The sequence below is a fragment of the Abramis brama genome (genome assembly GCF_963993115.1).
Source record: "Abramis brama genome assembly, chromosome: 4".
NCBI classification, from domain to species: domain Eukaryota; kingdom Metazoa; phylum Chordata; class Actinopteri; order Cypriniformes; family Leuciscidae; genus Abramis; species Abramis brama.
Window position 1 is genome coordinate 17,141,683 of NC_139966.1, and position 21,886 is coordinate 17,163,568.

Below are 21,886 nucleotides of genomic sequence, written 5' to 3' on the forward strand. Positions count from 1 at the left end.
GCCAGCCTTCAGAGTCTGCCAAACCTTCAAAGGCTGCCAAGCCTGCTGCAACACCTCCACGCTTGTATCACTGTGGTAAATGACTCGCGGTGCTCAATGCACTCAATAACGTGCTAATAAAAAAAAAGCTCGTAGTGATGTCTGTTTGCCTCTCGTGTCTGCTAATCTCCTCTGCCGCACTCCTGAACCGAAACCGGCGCCCCGAAAGTGACGTCACTTCCCAGAAACGGAATAAACGCTCCCCCAGATGTCCGTCGCATCTCCTTTTATCCTCGCGGAAACGCCATATTTGGGAATTAACCCCATAATGGCTGATAACATCACCACATATGTATACAGTGATAGGCGTCGTATTCCTATAGGTAGACGTGGATCAGCTGAGAGTCACTGATGTGAGCTTGACTAACGTGACCTTCCAGAAATGATGCTACGCTTGATTTCTGAACTGTCTATAAATGTAACTTTGTATAAAGAGTTTCAGCACTGAGACAGACAGGACCCATGAATATCACAATGGACTCAAAAGTGTTATGTTAAAGTAGTAAATCTAGGCCAAGTTTCAGACAGGGCTTAGATTAAGACAGGATTAGGCCTTAGTTCAATTAGGACATTTATAAATGTACCTTAGAAAAAAACATTACTGTGAGCATCTTGAGACAAAACAATGGCACTGACATATTTTACGATCTGTCAGTGCAGGTTTCTTTCTGCTGAAAAAGCTCAAACATCCATTTTAGTCCAGAACTAATGCCTTGTCTGTGAAACCGGAGTCTTGAATGTTAAAAAAAATATTTTTAAGTGTAGCTTGTTATTGATCCTTGATCTGTATCTCTTCATCCTACATAAATAAATAATATAATAAAGAGACAGTGTGGCATTTCCTTTTCCTCATATCTTCATGAACATTTCCCCAGCAAAGTTTGATTTGAAGCACTTGTGGTGACACCACAAGTGCTTCAAATCAAACTTTGCTGGGGAAATGTTCAATGTTCTTGGTGTTCTTGGTGGAACTGATACATATATGTATCAGTTCCACCAAGATTTCATGATTTAAAAATAAATAGAAATTGTGACCAGAATGACTGATTTCACAGAAATTTGCGAAAAAGTGTTTATTTATCATTAGGACACCCGATTTACCAGATTATGCATTGTGTTAGATGCACAATAGTCAGGGGCGTCATGCAAGCCAAAATTCTGGGGGGGCACAATCTGAGACGTTGCAATTGTTTTCTGACGGGTGATATGGATCATGTTAGGAGGGGTCAGGGGGTTTCTCCCCCTGAAAATGTTTAAATTCTGGCTGCTAAACATACCATTTCAATGCAGTTTGGGAGGGACAGAAATACCTTAACGGAGCTAGCAGCAACCCTCCTCTATCTGAGGACTAAGTTAAAGGATCTATTTTGTAAGTTTATGTAAAAGACAGGTTGATGAAAGAACTGTAAGCTCAAATTCAAAAGCTTTTGAAGTCTGCTTCATTAAAGCATGTTTACACACACACTTACTGTACACTTAGGCCTACTACACATGATTTTAAAAACCGTACCATTGCATTTTTTATGTTATGATTTTAAATTGGTATGTGACCTAAGAACGATCTTACATTAAAGGTACATAAAGGTGCTGAGGTCTGACTTTGTGGTGCTCTGAAATTAAGTTATTTTAATATTAATATGTGATGAAGGACTTTGAAAGAAGTTTGACAGATTTCAGTGCTGAATAAGGTTAACACTACCCCGTTTATTTGAAAATGGTTAATATTTGACAGAAATGTAAAAAAGTAATCAACGATGCCTTGATAACGTTAGGTTGGATTTTGCAGTTAGCCTACAACAAATTTAACACCCTCGTTTCTATGAAACTGAAAACAATTGAACCAGCTGGAGACTTTGACACAAGACGAAACAGAACAGATGTTTCAAAACGATCAGATAACGTTACTATGTCTTTGTATGGCAGTAACGTTAGCCAACTAGTTTACGGTTAGACTAGGCTAGCTATCGATAACGTTACACTGACACAACTTAAGTTAATGCTCTGAATTCGCAGCTAATATCAAATCCATAACTTTTTGATCAAGTTAAAATTTCCAGGTCAACCACAAATAATCCCACTACCTTTTAATATCATCCGATAACTAATTCAATGCCGATTTGTTGCTTTGCCCACTTACCACTTCAAGACCATCTGTAAAACATTGCCAGCTCAACGTGCGAGACGAGTGAGTTGCTTGAACATACACAGCAAAGATTCTAGAGCGCTACAGATTTGATACACAGACACCATTATTAGGAAAAAGGGGCGGGCTGATGCTGACCGATTTATTACACATCCAGAAGAATACATTTGAGTCGTTATAGGCTCTGGTATATTATGGAGCATAATAGGAATAAAGTTGTGACAAAAAAATTATCAGGGAGGAAAAATCTGAGGGGGCACGTGCCCCCTCACTTTGAATGGGCTACACTGACAATAGTCATACATAGCAAAATGGACAAACATACATCTGATACATTTTAACTTTAAAGGCACACTGTGTAGAAATTGTGTTTTTGTCAAACAGCGACCCCTAGAGTCGCTGTGGAATACTTGCACTGTCGTAAATATCCCTCCCCCGAAAGCAACAGATATGAGCTGCATTTTATTGATCATCAGCTAAAATTTCAAAATCAAAGACCGCAATAAGAGAGAGCAGTAACAGCCCTGGTAAGATCATTTCATTTCTTTACTTTTAATGATGATGATTGTGTGTTAAGCGTCTGCGACTTACTTTCACTTTGATTTGCGATAGTTTGCACATTGGCTTAATGAATAGATGCTCAGCTGCTCATCTGCGGTGATGCGTGTTGCAGTACCATCGTCATATCTGGCTATAACATGACATATAGCCTATAACACACTCTCGCACCTTTTTTTTTTTTTTTTTTAGCATTTTTGGGAGAAGTACAATTTACATATGTGGTTTCAACAACCAGATGCATTTATGTCACGGGTGACAAAAACGCTCAGCGAGCGGAACCCTCTCGACGAGGCACGAGTTCCCGAGGGAACGATTTGGGTGCGACACATCCCACTCCGGTTCCGGGGCTGCGTTCCAAACCGCATACTTCCCTACTATTTAGTATGGGAAAAAGAGTAGGCGAGCGAAAAAGTATGTATGAATCCAAAAGAGTAGGCGAGAATTACCTGGATGACGTACTAATTATCGCGAGATTCGGACTTAAGTGCGTTCGAATATGCCTACTTTCCTACTATATAGTAGGCGAAAACAGTACGTGAAGGAAGCAGTACGTTCCAAACATCAGTATTCATAAAAGAGTAGGCGAGAAGTTCCCGGATGGCTTACTGCTTCCAGCCAGATTTTTGAGTGCTCAACCGATGGATACTCTTCTATCCCAGGAGGTCACGCGAGAGGATACGTCATAAAAAAGAAGAAGAAGGATAGGTCATACTCGAACGTGACGGAAAGGATGACGGACGAGACTCAAATGTGAGTATTACAAATCAAATGATCGCATGTGTTGAACTACTGTACAGTAAACTGTTGAATTGTTGAAGATGTAAAGACGCTATATATTTGTGATTTTGCTGTAAATCACATTTTATTATGTAGCTAACAGAGGAGCTCCAGTAAGGACACATCCGTCTCCAAAGTGGATTTGCATACATTTTAAACCGTATACATCTTAAATACAATTACTAAATGTCTATTTAATATCTGGCAAGAAAATCTTCTATAAGAATTGCAGATTACTACGTCTAATAGATATGAAATAGGCATCTGAGTGATGAATGTGTGCTATTATGTAGAACAAATCTATAAAGTAACTAAACATAAGTTATCTATTTTATTTGTCCATTACTGTTGATAAATTGAGGAACATTTATGTTGGATAAAAAGTTAAAACAATCTTAACATGTAAATGTAGTGTTGAGTTCATAAATGACAAAGGTTATGTGAATCTTGTCTGGATGTTATAGGGTCAGATGAACAGATGTGTGTTTATCCGGTGGAGAGTGGCTCATGAAGCTGAATGCTGCCATCAAAGGCTTTGTGACATTACAGAAATGAATAAATATTTAAATCTTAAGTTGTAGTTTATTTTAATTATTGTAATTTCAAACAGAGCTATTACAGCACTTTTCTGATTCTTGATTTCTGTGCATTTGCTGCAGATCTTTTGTGGTGGAGCAGGGCCTGCAAGGAAAGATGATGGCGGCATTTGTGGAAAAAAAGCGTTTTTGTCTTCTAAATAATACTGAAATCAAATGACATTGTGCGGTTAAAATTACTGCTTTTGTGTTGTTTGTGCATTTTTGTAGGATCTGAAATGTCAGCAGGCTGGTGTGAGCACTGAGGATGAAGAGCCCAGAGATGAATCCTGGAGATAGTGCCATGGACGAGTCCTCCATCACCCCACCTGCCCTTTCGAGACCCTCCATCACTCCACCTGCCCTTATGAGACCCTCCATCACTCCCCACCAGCCCTTACGAGACCCTCCATCACTCCACCTGCCCTTATGAGACCCTCCATCACTCCCCACCAGCCCTTACGAGACCCTCCATCACTCCACCTGCCCTTATTGCCTCAGATTGTGAAGCACAACACATCACGCAACAACCTCCGGCACGAGGGAACGGCTCACCTCGGGCGGTCAGCTGATTCATCAGAATAAAGCTGAAGAATGGGAACCGCTGTGTTGAGACGGCAGAAGGATGTGGGGTTCAGCGAAACTAGTCTACATACATGATTGTAGTTTGAATAAAGCTTTGTTTCATGTGTTGACTTGTATATGCATTTGTTTATTGTGTGATGGTGACTTTGATTCATTCTTTGACTAATTTATTACGGTAATATTTCTCATTGTTGTCAGTAAATAAAATACAATTATTTAATTAATGCTTTATTTATTGTTTGAATGAAAATGTAGATATGTTCACATACACATCTAGAGTGTATTCATACATAGCTATTTCAAATGACATACATTACATTTTGTTTGTTTTATTGAATTATATAATTTTCAGTAAAAAGTAATATAATTAATTGGTCAGCACAAGTTGTTATTATTGTATGTTTTGGGGTGGGATAGCAATGCAATTCATTCTGGGGTAAAATTATTTTTTAATAATGATACTTAAATTTTTCGAGTATAAAATCAACAGTTTTCTCCAAAGGCGAATCTTCACACAGCTGCCCAACGTCTCCTTTGTGCAGACATTACAAACGCTGAGGAAAACCGTTCTAGGTAGGGCTGTCCAGTTATTGATGTTATGAGGTATATATATATGCATGTATATATGTATATATATATATATATATATATATATATATATATATATATATATATACATCATGGGTTTGCAAACATAATATGAGATTTTATACACAAGAAAAAATAACCTATAAGGTTGAATATCTTAATATATATTTTCTTAATTAATGATATAATACATTTAAAAAGTGCATTTTTTGTTATTTATAAGCCTGAGGGATGAAACGAGAGTTAAATTTAACAAGAAAAAGAGGAAAACAAAGCAGTAAGCCACTTTTGCTTATGGATGAAAATGTTTGGATATAAAATAAAGAAATCAACAACATATTCAAGAGATGACAATTTTGGGATTTCGTTATAAAAATAAATATCGTTAAGGATAAAACGGTGGGTCACATTAGTAGGGTAGGGTTAAATATAAGAACTTAAATCAACCCTAAATGTATTCACAAAATAAATGGGCAGCAGTTTCTTCAAAAAGACCACAAAATGAGCAAGTTTAATCAATATCAAGATATTTACAGATAGATGAATTAAACGTGTCGTTCAAATCTTTTAAGTTGTTGCGCTTGCGATAACGTGTCGTAGGTCACATGATAACGTCAACATGGCAGATGTCCGGTTCGCATTCATACTCAACGAGATCTGGCTATAAAGTACCTACTCTTTTAGCACTCGTTAAGTAAGTACTTATTGAAATTGAGTACCTACTCATTGAGTATGCGGTTTGGAACGCAGCCAGTGTGTGGCAGGAACATTGTCCGGCCTGATTAGTGCTAATGCATTGCAGGTGCGAGAGAGAGAGAGAGGAGCGGCGTTCATACAGGCTGCTCGCTTCACAAGCCGGGGATAAAAGGGCCATTCAGAGAAGTTTCTGGGCGCGCGCAGCTGGTTTTCTCGGAGCAGTTTTTCTTTGGGCACAAGCTTGTTCGGGGAAGTTGTTTGGGTGCGGAGGTCTCCTGTTGAAGTCTCGTTGAGGTGAAAGTCGCCATTGAAGTCTGCTGGTTAGAGTTTGTCTGTGGGAATCTGCTGGACTGATTTACCGATTGGATCTGCGCTGTGAAGGGCGAGAGAGAGATAAGTGAATTGATTTCATCTTACAAACATTCGAAAAGCTCGAAGAGGATGCAGTGAATGTAAATCTGACTGTTGGGGAAGCTGTGTGTTTCAGAGTGTGTTGAAGAGGAATTGAGGATTGAATATCCCCCCACGAGAGTGTAACGAATGGATTGAGGCCTCTGATCAGCCCTATCGTGTGAGTGAATTGCAGTGCTTTTGCCTTACTGATACACATTGATTCATTGCTGTGGATTTGAAGTGAACACGAGTGCGGTGAGCTTTTGCTGGGAAGCGGCCCCAACCTTTGCTTACACGTTTGTGAAATATTATTAACCTCTTCTCTGCCTGAGTCCTGTGAGTGTACAGCTACGCTGGTGAAATACTATTAATCTCTTCTCTGCCTGAGCCCTAAAGGAACATATTGTTGTGGAAAAATCCTTACCTTCCTACTTACCGTCTGAGTCCTGGACGTACGCAGCATCGCTGGTGACGTAAGCTTTTAAACCACTGTCTAACTACTGTGCACCGACAAAAGTATCCTGTACTGAGAAGAATCCTTACCTTCCTATTTACCGTCTGCGTCTGGAAGTATGCAGCATCGCTGGTGAAGTAAGCTTTTAAACCACTGTCTCACTACTGTGCACTGACGAAAGTATCCTGTACTGAGAAGAACCCTTACCTGTCTACTCACCGTCTGAGTCTTGGAAGCATGCAGCATCGCTGGTGAAGTAAGCTTTTGAATCATTATCCCACTACTGTGTGCTGACGAAAGTATCCTGCACTGAGAAGAATCCTTACCTCCCTACTTATCATCTGAGTCTGGAAGAATGCAGCATCGCTGGTGAAGTAAGCTTTTAAATCACTGTCTCACTACTGTGCACCGACTAAAGTATTCTGTACTGCGAAGAATCCTTACCTTCTACTTACCGTCTGGGTCTGGAAGTATGCAGCATCGCTGGTGAAGTAAGCCTTTAAGATACTGTCTCACTCACGTGTACTGACGCAAGTATTTTGTACTGAGAAGAATCCTTACCTTCCTATTTACCATCTGAGTCCTGAAGTATGCCGTATCACTGGTGAAGTAACCCTCCAAGTTCGCTCACTCACTACTGTGTATCGCCGCAAGTATCCTTGACTGAGAAGCATCCTTACCTGTATACTCACTGTCCGAGTCCTGAAGTGAGCCGTACCATTGGTTAAGTCGCCGACAGGGCGAAACTGCGACGTCAGATCAGTACCTACCCGTAGTTGAAGAAGACCTAGAGGACACTGAAGTCTATCACGCTTGTGCCCATTGCTATATTGTGTTCAATAAAGATTGTTATGCTTTTGAAATTATCTCTTGTCTGCGTTGTCCATCTGTTGCGGACCTGTGGTGTCGGCTCGTCACGGTGGTGTCTAAGTCTGGGGTGGCTGGTCATCCGAGTCCGCCCCGGTGACATTTACACTTGTCTAGTTTTGTCTGGAATGCGTCTCAGGCCTCCTGAAGTGGTTTGAGCGATCAGATTCAAATCCGTCTTGAATGCGTTTCGGAGGGCATTTACACCTGGTCTTTTCACGATCGGATAGCTATCCGATCACAGAAAACGCATGAAGTGGCCAGGTGTAAACAGACCCATGACAAAAACATACGCACGAAAGCCGAAAACAAACGCTGGTTGGCCTCTCATGTCCAAATTTGAGGAAGTGGTGGGGGAAGTGACGTATGCCGTAAAGCAGTCGAATTTTGTAGTTCTTTTTGTGCTCTGGTTACTACCCGAACCCCGAAGTTACATAGTGCCAGTAAAAGCGATACAGACCCCGTCAGGCTATGGCAGACGTGTCATTCAACCTATTGTAAGTCGATGTACCATCACAAGGGTCTTGGAAATATATTGTGAAGGTTGAAAAGATACATAGTGTGCCTTTAAAGACAACCTATTGATATTTTTTTCAGACTTGGAAAGGGGGGTAGTGAGTGTAGGGCACGGTCTAATTACACAAGTCTTCACATCTGAAATCATATTATTTATTTTTTTTTCAAACTTGTTAGGCTATTAGTCTAGTGGTGTACCAGCTTTTAGCATGAACATATATATGGGATTTATGAGTGACAAAGAGGAGGAAGCTTATGGACTGCTTTAAAAGGTAGACTAGGTCTGCATTAGTCATTACTGAGTCACTACTGTAGCATCTGGACCAATCAGACACACAGTTATTCATTATATTTAATGAATAATCCAACAGACACCTCAAGACTGTAACAAGCAAAGGTCCATGCAGGCGCCGGGATGTCTGCTCTTCCACTGATCATTATCAGTTTTTATTCCCCCTGGCTCGATACCACTTTTTCATGTCCGATTCCGATACCACAACCTTGAGTATCTGCCGATACCGATGCACTACCATCTTTTACTCCCTCTTAAACAATTAAGCTGTTAATTACACATTTGTCAGGAGAATGGACTATGCTTAACCTATCCATCTAAAAAGCATCATGTTCAAACAGTGCAACAAATGTTCTACTCCCCTAAAGGAAGAAATAAAGTAGCCCACAACATGACTCGGTTGTGCAATACTGCTGCTTCATTTTATTATTATATTTTCAAACAGAACTTGTTGCAGCATTTTTAATTAGTCAGCACAATTCAAACATTTAAAATGAAATTTAAAGAATTATAATTCCATTCGAATACTGGATGTAACTCAACACTCAATGTAGTCATACCTCTAATGTAAACCATATCTTTAATAAATAAAATAAATAAAAACATAAAAATAATAGCATCTCATTATAAAATGTAGAGTAGAAAACAGTACAATAAGTACAATATTTGAACTATGAATAATATTTGAACTGTAAAACACCTGTATAAAACAGTATGAAATTCCAGTATGAAAAGATACTTGCAATGTAAACAAAAATATAAGTTTTCCCCTAAGTCGAAAAGAAATAGCAGTAGCTGCCTGATCTTGAAACTGTCACAAAAACCACTGACTCATGTTCTTACAGTCCTTCTGTGACTTCCAATAAGTGTGCTGAAGTTGAATTTCAATGCGTGCATTTGTGTTGGTTGACTGAGGAAGACTAGATTCTACTTCCAGGATTTCATCAAAAATGCTTCCAAGTCTGTTATTGCTTGCAGCCTCTACCCGTGGAGTCTTTGCTGGCTCTGAGTCTGCGGATTCAGACGAGGTCCCCTCTGCTGGCTCTGAGGCTTCTGATATGGTCCTCCTCAGCACTTCTCCCATCTTCCTTGCTTCTGCCATTAATGCATCCTTTGCATGTTTTGAGGTTTCTGCATTTGTGAAGTACCCGTATCAATATAAATACACATATGTAACATTTAAAATTAGCCTATCCTTAACATCAAGAGATCCTATTCTGAATGCTAAAGCTTGATATGAAATACTTCACACATATCTTACATAAAATTAACAGACACATACCTGTCTTTATATCTAGGATCAAGGAGGGTGCCTTTCATGGTTTTAATTCCCTCGTCTGCCTCGTTTTCTCATGTGAGAACGCGTTTAAGGACACTGACAATGGGGATGACATCAGATGCAGAGGCAGACTTCATTGGCTTGCATTGGCTATAACCATAGGTTGGAGTTGTCTGTATTAGATGCAGTAAAACACTGCAGAGACCAATCATTTTACTGCTTTCCTTGACAAGTTATACTGTTACTGTATACTGTAAAAAACCTAAGAGAGCTTGATGCTGTAGTCTCTAAATTAGGTGCATGTTTGAGAAGGATTGGTAGAGATCTATGGAGGCTTGTAGCTTGGCCTATGTAGCTTTGCATACTGCCAGCATCTAGAATGATTTTGATCAGCATTTTAGTGTTCATAGTAGAGGGCTCTCTCAACTGTTAGGGCTGGGAGAAAAAAATCGATTCACCTAGGTAATCGCGTTTTTTTTTTTAAACAATTTTAAAATCGACTTTTTTATTACAGAATCAATATTAATTCAAATTAAATTGCTTTATTTTTGTCCTTGCTTATAGACGAGGTTGACCCAAGTTAGCCACTTTCGTTCCAACAGAGGATGAAATGTGTCGGTATCTAGTGTTAAGTGATGTAATATCCCTTTCAAGTGGACGTGTGAAAGTGACGTGAGACTGAACGCACTGAAAAGCCCTGCACAGCGCTACTCATATTGGCCCTCATTTATCATTCTTGCGTAGAAACGGGCGTATATATTGGCGTAAGATTATGCTTACACTTCTCTCATCGCCTGATTTATGAAGCTGTGCGTACCTTTGAAATCCAGGTGTACGCAATACCTGCCCTTGATAAATGCCGCGGCTGAAAACGATCGTCATTAGAATAACACGCCCCTATTCAAGTCTCCGCTCCCCCCACGCCCTCATTTTACGCCATGGACACACGGAAGACGGCAAAGAAGAGAAACTTCTTTGAGAAAGAGAAAGCGAAACCAGGGAAGTGGAAAGAAACTAAATTGATTTCTAGATTTTTATTAAAAATGACGCTTATTGTTATTTAGAAGAAGAATGCCGTTATTATTATTATTTGTATTATTATTATTATTATTTAAAAGAAGAATTTCATTTTTATTATTTTGTCAGTCTGAATTATTTTTTTGGTCATTGAAAGCCTTTCATTACTAAACCCAGTCCGTGCATACCGGCCGAGCCTAACCCTGGCCTAACCATCGTTTCAAAGAATAGTACAACGGCGAGCGCGTCGAGTATAAACGCCTCGTCCGTTTGGGGAGGTGCGCGCGCAGTCTGCGGAGACTCACGCTGCGGAGCCAGGCGAAAGTATAAACAAGGCTTGAAACGTCAGGTAAAGCGCACAGGCTCGCAACTGAAGGAATACATATGCCTACAATTCAAATGCTTTGGTAAAGTCACACAAATTAAACATTGAAGTCCATGTTGCACAAAAATAAACACTGACATTTATAATTACTATGTTGTTGTTGTTTTTTACAGTGGGTCATAATATATCATATCTTTTAGTTTGTCAGTGCGTTTTGTAGTGTTAGGAATTGTTTTTCTGCGCATTCCCGCACTCAAAACGTGCGTACGCCACCTCCTGAGCTGGCGTAGGATTTGAGCGTGCCGTACGCCAACGTCCATATTGATAAATCTCAAAGTCACCGTGGTTTTGGGTGTACGCCAGGTGTACGCTGGAAATTTGGTGTACGCACTTTTGATAAATGAGGGCCATTCTGAGAGAGAGATAAGACAATAGAGATGCACGATTCATCTTTACAAGACTGTGATCTCGATTCAAACACCCATGCGATCTTCTTCCATTTCATCTGTCTATTAAACCTTTGACAATATCATATCGCAACAATCAAATCTGTGTTGGCGCTGCCGCTGACCCGGAGAGAGTCGTCATGAAACAGCTTCACAAACAGTCTTTTCAACCTCATAGTATCAATAGTTCAAATTGTCATAGAAGTACTGGGATAAAAGTGTAAAGTTCAAATATAAACAGTGATGTCTACGATAGCGATCAAAATGAGTAAATCAGCTTTTGATTTGGTGCTTAAAATAGCGCATTTATTGATTACATTGTTTCGCCACAAGGTGGCGACAAGTGACTGTAAAAAAATGTATTTGTTATTGAATCATTTATTCAAGATAATGTAGAACTGTATCATGTATGATGCTTCTGAAATAAAAGTCAGAAAAATGTGATGATTTGTTTTTGTAAATATGACTCATCTTGTACATCATGTACAGTCTGTATAAGTGAATGATTTAACTTTTTTCTTTTAAAAATCGCAACATCGAATCGCAATACTTGAGGAATAGCAATTCTTAAAAGTCTCAAGGCTTGAGACTTGCTTGACAATAAAAGACCTGACTTGACTTTGACTTGATATTCATGACCTGAGACTTGACTCGGACTTGAGTTAAATGACTCGAAATAACTTGTCTTTTGTTTAATAAATATCTGTTTTTGAACGCACCGCTACCTAACCACATGACGCAGCAGGCAAGCAGAGAGAGCTAACGTAAGAGCAGTCGTGACTGAACATGGAAAGCGCTACACCAAAAATAATTAGGTTCAGCTACAAGGATTATGTGCAAGACGGTGATAAGAAGAGAAGAACAGCCTGCAACACGAAGATATGTGATACAACCACCACCACTTCGAATTGTAAAAAATGTTTTTTTGTAAGTGACGAAGTCAGTCCGGCTGTTTTCAGCTGTCGCTAACGTCTTTGATCACAATTGACCACATAGCTCACAACTGAGTGACAAAGTTCTGTCAAATTATTATTTTTTTGCAAGTGCAATGCATTGTAAATGTTTATTATAGAAGTTGTATTACTCTTTGTAATGCTCTTTTGAATGACAAATAACTTTTTTTTTTTGAAGGATTTTAGAGATACAAAGTCAACTTTTACCTCATTACAACAGTAGTGGGACTTTGGAAAAGCCAAATTAAACAATTTAGCCAACAGTATACCAGAAGTGTCACTAAAAATATAGATAGGTCAATGAAAGTTTTAGAGATGGAAATTGTTAAAGTGGAAGAACAGTTAGAATTTACTAGAGATTGAACTCTAATGAGGTGTCTTTCAGAGAAAGAAATCCAGATTGTCTGAATTACTAGGGATGAAAGAACAGGGGGCTTTGGTTCGATAACACTTTCAAAGCATTGATAAAATGGATGTCCAATATAAATTATTTTTTGACCTTGAGAAGAAAAATGAAAAAAACTAAGATGTTTTCATTGCGGTCTGAGTCAGGGAAGATGTTATCTGACTGATGTCAATGAAATTCGTAAAAGAAATGTTGTTTTTTATAAAGAGTTATATAAAAGTGAGTTTAAAACAGAGCAAAACATAAGAAAAGTACCTGAAGTTTCTATAGAGTCTTATCCGAGATCTTTGTGGTGTGATGCGTCTAGAAGAGCTGCAAAAGCTCCAGGTATTGATAGTCCAGGTATAGATGGTCTTCCGGGTTTTTTTTTTAAGGCTTTCTTTGTCTGTGGTGGAGGAGGACTTGCTTGAGGTTTTAAATTATGTTTTTTTTAAAGGCCATTTGCCTTTGAACTGTCGCAGAGCTGTCACCCCTCTATCAAAAAAATAGGGGGATTGGAGCAGGTGATTCACTCAATAGAGACCTGAGAGGTCTATTTTTGATAATATATAATTTGTAGCATCTGGAGCAATCAGACACACAGGTCTGTTATAGTTAATGAATAATTCAGCAAACCCCCTCTTCCGACAAACAAACTATGTGAGAGTTCTGTGAACAACCCCCAAAAAGCAACTCGAATCCCAAAATGGCAGAAGAGGCCTCTGGTTACCACAGCAGAAAAATCATGTACGACCAAAAGGAATGTGGATAGAGTTAACACTCACCTTCTATGAATAAACATGCATATCTCCTGGACATTGTGTGTATGATTATTACTGTCTTGTATAGTGTATTTTATATTGTTTTTGCTAGAACCACTAGTTAATGTAACCTTACCTAAACCATTTTTGATATCTTATGAATTTCTATTTTAACTATCTGAATGATCATTTATTTTATATGTTGATACCTATGCAACATATTAATATTACAAGAATCTTTAATAGTTTCTCCATCAACACCCAATCCAGTTACATATGCAAAACAGCATGCTCTAAGACAAAGTTACCATTGGCTCACTGACCCCTGGAGGTGTGACCTCTACAGAAGATAAAGGCCACTGTTGGAGTGATGTCCCTTCTCCTCTTCTTCATTCTTCTGATTGCTGTTCATGTGAAAAAGTCTGGAGACACCCAGTCCAACCACCGGTCCTTTCCTCTGGAGTAGGAAGTAACTATTGTAACTATCGACGATGACTGAGTCAGGCTAACGTCGCAAGTTCATTATCATTTCTTCATTTAACGCGGAAGAAATTATTGCAATTTCAAATCCGTGGACTTACTGAACAATTAAGACTTTCTCCTGAGACTGCATCTGGGCGCTCGTTCAACGGCTAAGGCATTACAAGTATCGTACACTGAACTAAACAGAGGTTTAGTATAAACTGCCGAATGGTTCTGTTCAGATGGTTAAATGACTTCTCCATAGCTTCATTAGTTTCTGTTTCAGATTAATTCACTTTCACTTTCCATTTTACCCATGTGTATATGTGTTTGTTTAGATTAGTTATGTGTTCGTTATTTAGTTACATAAAACTTTTATGTACATTCATGCAAGTTGGTTCTGGTCCCTGTTTGTCACTTTAACAATGCGATCACAGCTACATGCTATGAGTGTTATTTTTCTGTGGCCACAACAAAAAATATTCTCTCTAAGAGTTGATAGATGATCAATTGTTGATTGTTGAGAGTTGATGGTGTTTGCAGGATTAACAGATTAATTGATTGTATTTTTATTTAATTTTTTTATTGATTGTAATATTAATTCAGCTACAAGTCAATTCTATTAACTGATCTAAATATTAATAATTAATTATAACAAGTTCATATATTACAAGTACATTTATTATAACATTCCCCTTTTGAGCTAATTTGCTACACATTTATCTGTGATATTTTTGACCTTACTAAAATGAAATAGTTTGATGTTGGCCTAATCTTTTTAGATAGGGTAGAGCAATATCTTTTAACACTTTAGAAAATTTTGGCTACACAATATTTTGTGGAAAATCAAGGTTTTAGATAATGCTTCTCTGTGGTATGTTCTTGCTCAAAGTCTTAAAACACTATAAATCAAAGCCTCAGTAGGAACTCTAAATTCAATCTGTTTATCATAAAGTGATCGTGTCTCTTCAGAAAATTTTGACTAAACCGCTCAAATCATATAGATTAGTTTTATGATCTCTTTATGAACTTTTTAAAGCGTCAAAGTGGTAGTTGTGTAGCTGTCAAAGGAGGGACAGAAATCTCTCAGATTTCATCAAAAAGATCTTGATTTTTTGTTCCGAAGATGAAAGTCTGACGGGGTTGGAACAACATGAGGGGAAAAAAATATTTTCACAGAATTTTCATTTTTCGTTGAACTAACACTTTAATTGACTTGCCTGGTTAGACATAGGTGTAACAAAAAGAGACATGAATATTTTTTTTATTCTGTATACTTTATTCTTAAAGATCATACTGTATGGAGCAATTAGTTGTTCAAAACAATCAATCCACTTTCATTAATTGATTAGGCAACTTTCTTGACTTAACTAAAGAAAGAAAATCATAAAATATTATCTAATTGTCTAATAGTTATTTACACATTTGTGACAGGTAATTAATATCTGATCAAGTGATTTTTCTTTGCTTTAATGTTCCCTTTTGAATGAAAGAACTTTAGTTACTCTTACTACACGTAAGAGATAATGGACAGGAAAACACTGGAAAAACCTGAACTCTGTCGACTTTTAATATTACATTTTTTTAAATTCACTGTATTGTGGAGGATTGTCTGCAGGATGGTGATACATGGCAGGGTTCACCACAGATATCTGCAAGAAAAATGATATATGATCAGCTTCCTAGCGTAAAGATTACTTATTTATTGATATTATGAAACAATTAATGCACTCATTACTTAATGATTTACACAATACCAGTTCATATATAGTGACACTAAATTCAAATAATCCATTGTTTTGGGGAATTTCTTTGGGAGTAGGGTTAAAAGCTTCTCTTACCCCTGAGTTGTTAAGATCTTGATTGGGCCTAAAATCACAGGCCTGTGGAATTATAACTTGTGGAACAGACGACACCTTTGGAAAAATACACATGTAGAGCTGTATGTCTTCTTACTGTGAAATGCCACACATGCAATGACACTGACAGACAGTTTTAGTATTACAGGTATCAATATAATTCGAATGGAGTAGAAAAAAGCAAAAGACAGAAATCCTGAAATGAAATCAGGACTGAAATGTCCTCATGTGAAACCTTACACCTTCATCTAGAATTATTTTTTTTTTTTAAATAAAATTCACAGTTTATAATATAAATTCACAACTGAATTAGAAAAAAAACATGATATTTTTCAGGATATTCTAATGTTGTTCTTTTTGAAGCAATTAAAGGGATAGTTCACCCCAAAATTAATTCTTCGTTTTTGGGTGAACTATCCCTGTAAACTTGGGAGTTTTACAATTAGTAGAGACGTTTCTGCTGAACACTGTTGAGAGACGTACACACTCAGGTAATTATACACACTTAATTTATCTCTGAACATCAATGGCTCAAACCTCCATTACTAAAATCATGATTTGGAATAAGGGATGTATAAGAAAGTAGTTACAAGAAATGGTGCTTTAAGGTCAAAAACCTGACAAATGACTTGAAAGAAAATACTTGAACAATGTTTCTAAGTAGGGAAAAATTGACTCCATTGAACTATTATGTTGGCTTAAAGCACATAGTGATATACTAGTTAAACTTCTCAGATTACAAATGTGACTACTCTGAGGGGCATTGTAGTTTTAAAGCTCAAGGAGCAGACAGTAAAAGTGGACTTCAAAGATTTCTTATCCTGTTGTGCCCCCTATAGGCCATGACCAGCGACTAGTCGACGTCAAGCTTAAAGCGTCATGGCAGAGCATTAAAGTCAAGACATTATGGTCAACAAAACGACGTCCGGCAATAATTTACACGCTTCACAACTTATTGAGAAAAATGACACTGACTGTGTATGGGTTTAAAGACATAAAGGTTTATTTCAAGCATTTATATTTTCGCTCCAAGCAAAATTATGCTTTTTATTGCAATATAGTGCAATTTAGTGATAGAGGATTGTATGTATGTATTTAATGTAAATTCAAATCAATTTCTGCTTATATTCCCAGATATACTATACAGTGTGTTCATGCATAATATTTCCTGCATAATATTTCCTACATAATTACGTACATAAATAAATCTATTTTGTGTTAGTTCAGTTACTTGTCAGCAGTGTGCAGTAGACACACCCATCTCAATTTCAATATCTCAATATTATCCTTATCCTGAAAAAGACCATAAACATTACAGCTAACGTCCGAAGCAACAATTAATGCACATACATACATCTTAAAAACTGTTCATGTGTGACTGATACACTGCAAATCGGGTGATTTTAGGTCAATGTTTTTGGCTGTAAGTTAATGATGCAGTAAAATATGCAGAATTGATTCATGGGGGCATAAAATCCAAATGACACATAGTCAGTTGTGCTGCTTGTTTCAGAGTCATGCTTCTGTTTGTTTGTGGCGCTCGGTGACTGTAATCTTAAATAATGTAATCTTTCTGTACTACTTTAAAATGTAATCTTTGTAAATGTAAATCTTTACAATATAATCTTTCTGTACTACTTTAGAATGATCAGAAATCTAATGACCCATTGGCAAAACAACTGATAAAAATGATCTGTTATGTCGTAGCAATATCCTTGAGGGCAGTGCTGTCATATAGCGCAGCTGTGCACAAAGCAATCCAAGTTCGAGTCTCGACTCAAGGTTCAGGCTCTCGTTGCAAATTGTGACATGTTGCAAAGCATTCACATCTCTTGTGTTTTTATTAATGATATCATCAGCGATAAGTTGACGTTGCTTAGAACAAATCTGAGGTTGTTCAACCCCTAATTCACTTAATTTACATTCACATAGCTCGAGAATTTTACATATTAAAAGTTTGTGGATTTGAACATTTAAAAGAGAAATTAAAGAAATAAATATTTTAAGTGTTTGTTGGTTCTTTTAAAGCGTGAACCCAAGTGTGAACACCCTTAAAAGTAACTATTTTCATTCTATATGCATATCTGAGGAGTTCAGCTGACAAACACATTTAAAAACCCTTGATTTGACACATCGCTCACCTGTGGAGAACAGCAGCAGGCGACTTTACAGGCAAATGCTGACAGAGACATGGAGATGAGGCACTGAAGGCCGGCGAATATCAACAATACAACACTGATTCCCAAGAAGAGAGTCTGAGAGAGAATTAAACATTAGCACAAATAATAATAATGACAAAATAATTGATGATTAGCACTCACATCAGTACACAGGCTGTTCAGAATCTATCATCATTGAGGTTCATATAGTAATACAACATATTTATAGGTCAAACTGGACTGAGTTTATAATGAATGTATAATGCCTTCTTGCATTGTAAATGATCAGTAATAGCAAGAGATCTATAAACTACTTCTGAAATGTTGGGGAAAAGACTGGACAGATTATAGCTTGACTTTTGACAAGTTTTGACCACACAGTGATCTTTTTGTTATTACTAAATAAATGTCAAGATAAAAGTTGGCGACATACCTTATACTTTACATCAACAGGAATACAATCATCCCAGGGCGCGCAGTGACTGTACATCATCGGCCCTATACCCAAATCTATTGAAAGTATGATAAAGGAAGTGCCTGCAAATAGAGCACTGAAAATGTTCATTACAAGTGAACCTTTCACCTGTAGGTAGAAAAAAATACATATAATGGATTAATAAATTAACAAGAACTTTATGCCAAGTTCACACTGGACGATTTCTTTCTTTTTTCTCCTTTTCGCTGGATCATTTTTAATAACAATTTCAGTCTCACGCACGCGTGATCTTGCATTTCCTTATCACTTTTCGCATGTGTTTGGTTGTGAAACGTAGTTTGTGGACCAGACAGAAGTTGTCGGTGATTCTTTCTTTTGTAAAGTCATGAAGTGTGAAACCTCTGTCGCTGATCCATCGTTCAGCAGCAACTGAATGTTACCCCAGATAATCATGCAGTGTGAAAAGAACAGTGACCCGACTACTTTGAAAATGGTGCAGTGTGAACTCGGCATTGGTTTGTTAACATAGATGGAAAGGTATTCTACCACACCCAACAACAGTATACAGACATGTTGAAACGAGAGGAAAACATTCAAAGACATCTGGTGCAGAATCTCAGATTATTTGGAAGGGCTTTCAAATTAAAATTCGAATTTTGATTATTCATCACATATTCATAACTAAAATGGTTTGTTTATGTTAGCTTATCCAGTACAGCGCGGAGCGGCTGCGCTGTTAATTTGAAAATGGCGGAAAAAGGCTTCCTGCTGACGAAAACCCTCTGTTAGTGGCAAAAATCTGTTTTAACTGAAAGCAACTTGCTCTGACAGATCTTAAAATGTATCAGTGTCATTGTTTTGTCTCAAGATGCACACCAGTAATATTTTATTTCAAAGGCACGTTCATATGCCCTAATTGAACTAAAGTCTTATCCTGGCTTAATCTAAGCTCTGTCTGTGAAACCAGGCCTTAATATCCTTTTTATTTGTATTATTTGTTTGAACTGTTGGGCTTAAACTTTAATGTCAACACCTTAAGAAATACAATATCAGCGCAAAATGTTACACATTCATTTTTTCCACAAAATTTGTTACACATACTAGTTTTCACAATACATACAAATATGTACATTTTCATAAAGGTGTGCCATTCATATTTGAGGTTATTAGTCACTAAATTGTGTTTGGCTACTAGCATACATGTTTTGACTTTATATTATGTTTTATTATATTATATTATGGCCATATTATGTTTTAAGTTTTGTTTTGACATCCAACAAAGAAGATTCATATTCATTTTTAACTTTACGGATCCTCCAGTTACAGTGTTACAATTTCTGTTGTAGCGGCTAGGTCCAACTTTGACACAATTTGGTGTGAATTCTCAATGTGTCCTTTACTCTTTGTATAATAAATTAAGTTTGTGCGTTGCGTTCAGGAGAAAATTAAAATTTGTGGAAAATGAGCGTTGCTCAATGAGTAACAGTTTGATAACTTTTTGCCAGCAACATCCCTAGCTGCAATGTGCAATATATATATATATAGAAAATGAAAATGGCAGAAATGTTTATAGATGGAAATAAATTCAGAGATATACATTTAAGGATTCATGGGAAAATATTATTCTGTTTCTTGCCATTACTCAAGACAAGTTTGGGGTCTCTACAAATTACGGTCACTAATGCCCATACACTTTTTTTTGGCAGAAAAATAAGGAAGAAGAAATCACTACAGAAAATCAGTACAAACACAACAGGGTTCCAGTACCTCTGGTTAAACCCTGAAAAACAACAAGTGGTGTGTACATACCAAACACAAACTGGAGGGTGAATTCGGTTTGTTTTCTGCAGCAATGCAGAGTGAGCCTGCGATGATGTACTGAGAGCAGAGAGAAAGACAAAAATCAAGGCTTCTGCTGGAATATGTGACTTGTGTTACATACACTTACAAGACACAACACTTTTTTGTATAACTGTGTTTCTTACGACGAGAGATCCCCAGTAAGGAATACCACTAAAGACAAAGATGGATTCTGCATAAACTGTAGAAACGATTCCCAACAGGAAAGTCCACAGACCAATCATAATCTGGACAGTCTGTGAAGGACAAGAAAGTATTTTAAAGTAAAACAGTATCACACTTTGGGGAACAATATTACATAAACAATATAAATTTATAACAGCTGTAGTTAGGTACTCTCATTGCAAGTAATGGACAGATTTTTCTCATCTGTAAATCATACTACTCTGTGACTGATACACTATACATTTTTTGCATTGTCACTTAAAAAAAAAAAGTTATGCTTTGTGTGGACTGATTTACTCTGAGCATCTGCCTGCTTAAGGGACTACGACTTTGGGTTGTGTTATTAATTACAACTAATACCACCAAATCATAACACTCACACTGACATAAACACATAAGAATTATTTGGGATTATGAACAATTCCTCACCCCGAGGGCTTTTGGTTGGCCTTTCAGAAAAGGCTGAAGTCCATGAAGAGGTGAAACTCCCGCTAGCTGTTGTCCATAAACAGGCACAGGAACATTTGTCCCAGTTCCAGCTGCTGGTGTTTGTGTTGGTGGTTGAAACTGGATGACCAGCGTTGAGGAGGTCACGGGTATGACAGTGTGAGACATTCTTCTTTCTGAATCTGAAATTAACCTGTACAAAATCATAGTAAATCAAGACTAGATATGATTATAAAATAGATTTTATAAGTAAACAAACTTTCCAGTTTATTTATTAAATCTTCATGTTGTTGAAACACTAGTAGTAGTTATTAACTTTGGTTAAATTATTGTCATCAACTAGAATAAGACCTTGAAACCGTAACATGATAGTAGTTGAACAAACTCAGGGTTACAGGATTAGTTTCGAGTTCACAAAACCAAACCAACCCAACCAGGCTTTGTTGGTACCATGATGAAAGAGAGACTGTGATTCACTTCTCTCTTCTCAAGAATATACTGAAAAATATTAAGGATTTTTTTTTTTTTTTACCAAACAAGAAGAAAAGAGATATTTATGAAAGAGGACAACTAAAAGAAAAAATCTTGCTAGTTATGAAGTTTGTTTATATAGTTGATATAGGAATTGAACATTTAAGCTCACATTTAGCCATTTTCTACAGCTTTATCTATTGATTCTTAAGCTTATTTATATACCTTTATATATTTATAATCATTTAAACTAAGTGCTTAATAATAATTGATCAACTAAAATTGTACATGTGTAATGGATTAAGGGAATAATAATTATAATTTGCTATGTACTTTAATTTAGAGTAGAAACAGGGGGAGTGACTTTATTACATC

General features: G+C 37.2%; 1 protein-coding gene across 2 annotated transcripts in view; it reads right to left on the reverse strand.

The window, feature by feature from the left end:
* Nucleotides 1–15,306: 15,306 nt before the first annotated feature.
* Nucleotides 15,307–21,886, reverse strand: part of LOC311081730 (membrane-spanning 4-domains subfamily A member 8-like) — a 352,363-nt gene continuing 345,783 nt past the window's right edge. For both annotated transcript variants that reach the window (XM_084112350.1, XM_084112349.1), the window contains exons 3-9: nucleotides 21,023–21,233; nucleotides 20,554–20,664; nucleotides 20,378–20,446; nucleotides 18,566–18,715; nucleotides 18,115–18,228; nucleotides 15,956–16,030; nucleotides 15,307–15,766 (exon numbers count right to left, since the gene is read on the reverse strand). In XM_084112350.1, coding sequence (XP_083968476.1) covers nucleotides 15,689–15,766; nucleotides 15,956–16,030; nucleotides 18,115–18,228; nucleotides 18,566–18,715; nucleotides 20,378–20,446; nucleotides 20,554–20,664; nucleotides 21,023–21,208 — 783 coding nt within the window. In that variant the 5' untranslated portion in view covers nucleotides 21,209–21,233 and the 3' untranslated portion in view covers nucleotides 15,307–15,688. The remainder of the gene's footprint in view (nucleotides 15,767–15,955; nucleotides 16,031–18,114; nucleotides 18,229–18,565; nucleotides 18,716–20,377; nucleotides 20,447–20,553; nucleotides 20,665–21,022; nucleotides 21,234–21,886) is intronic.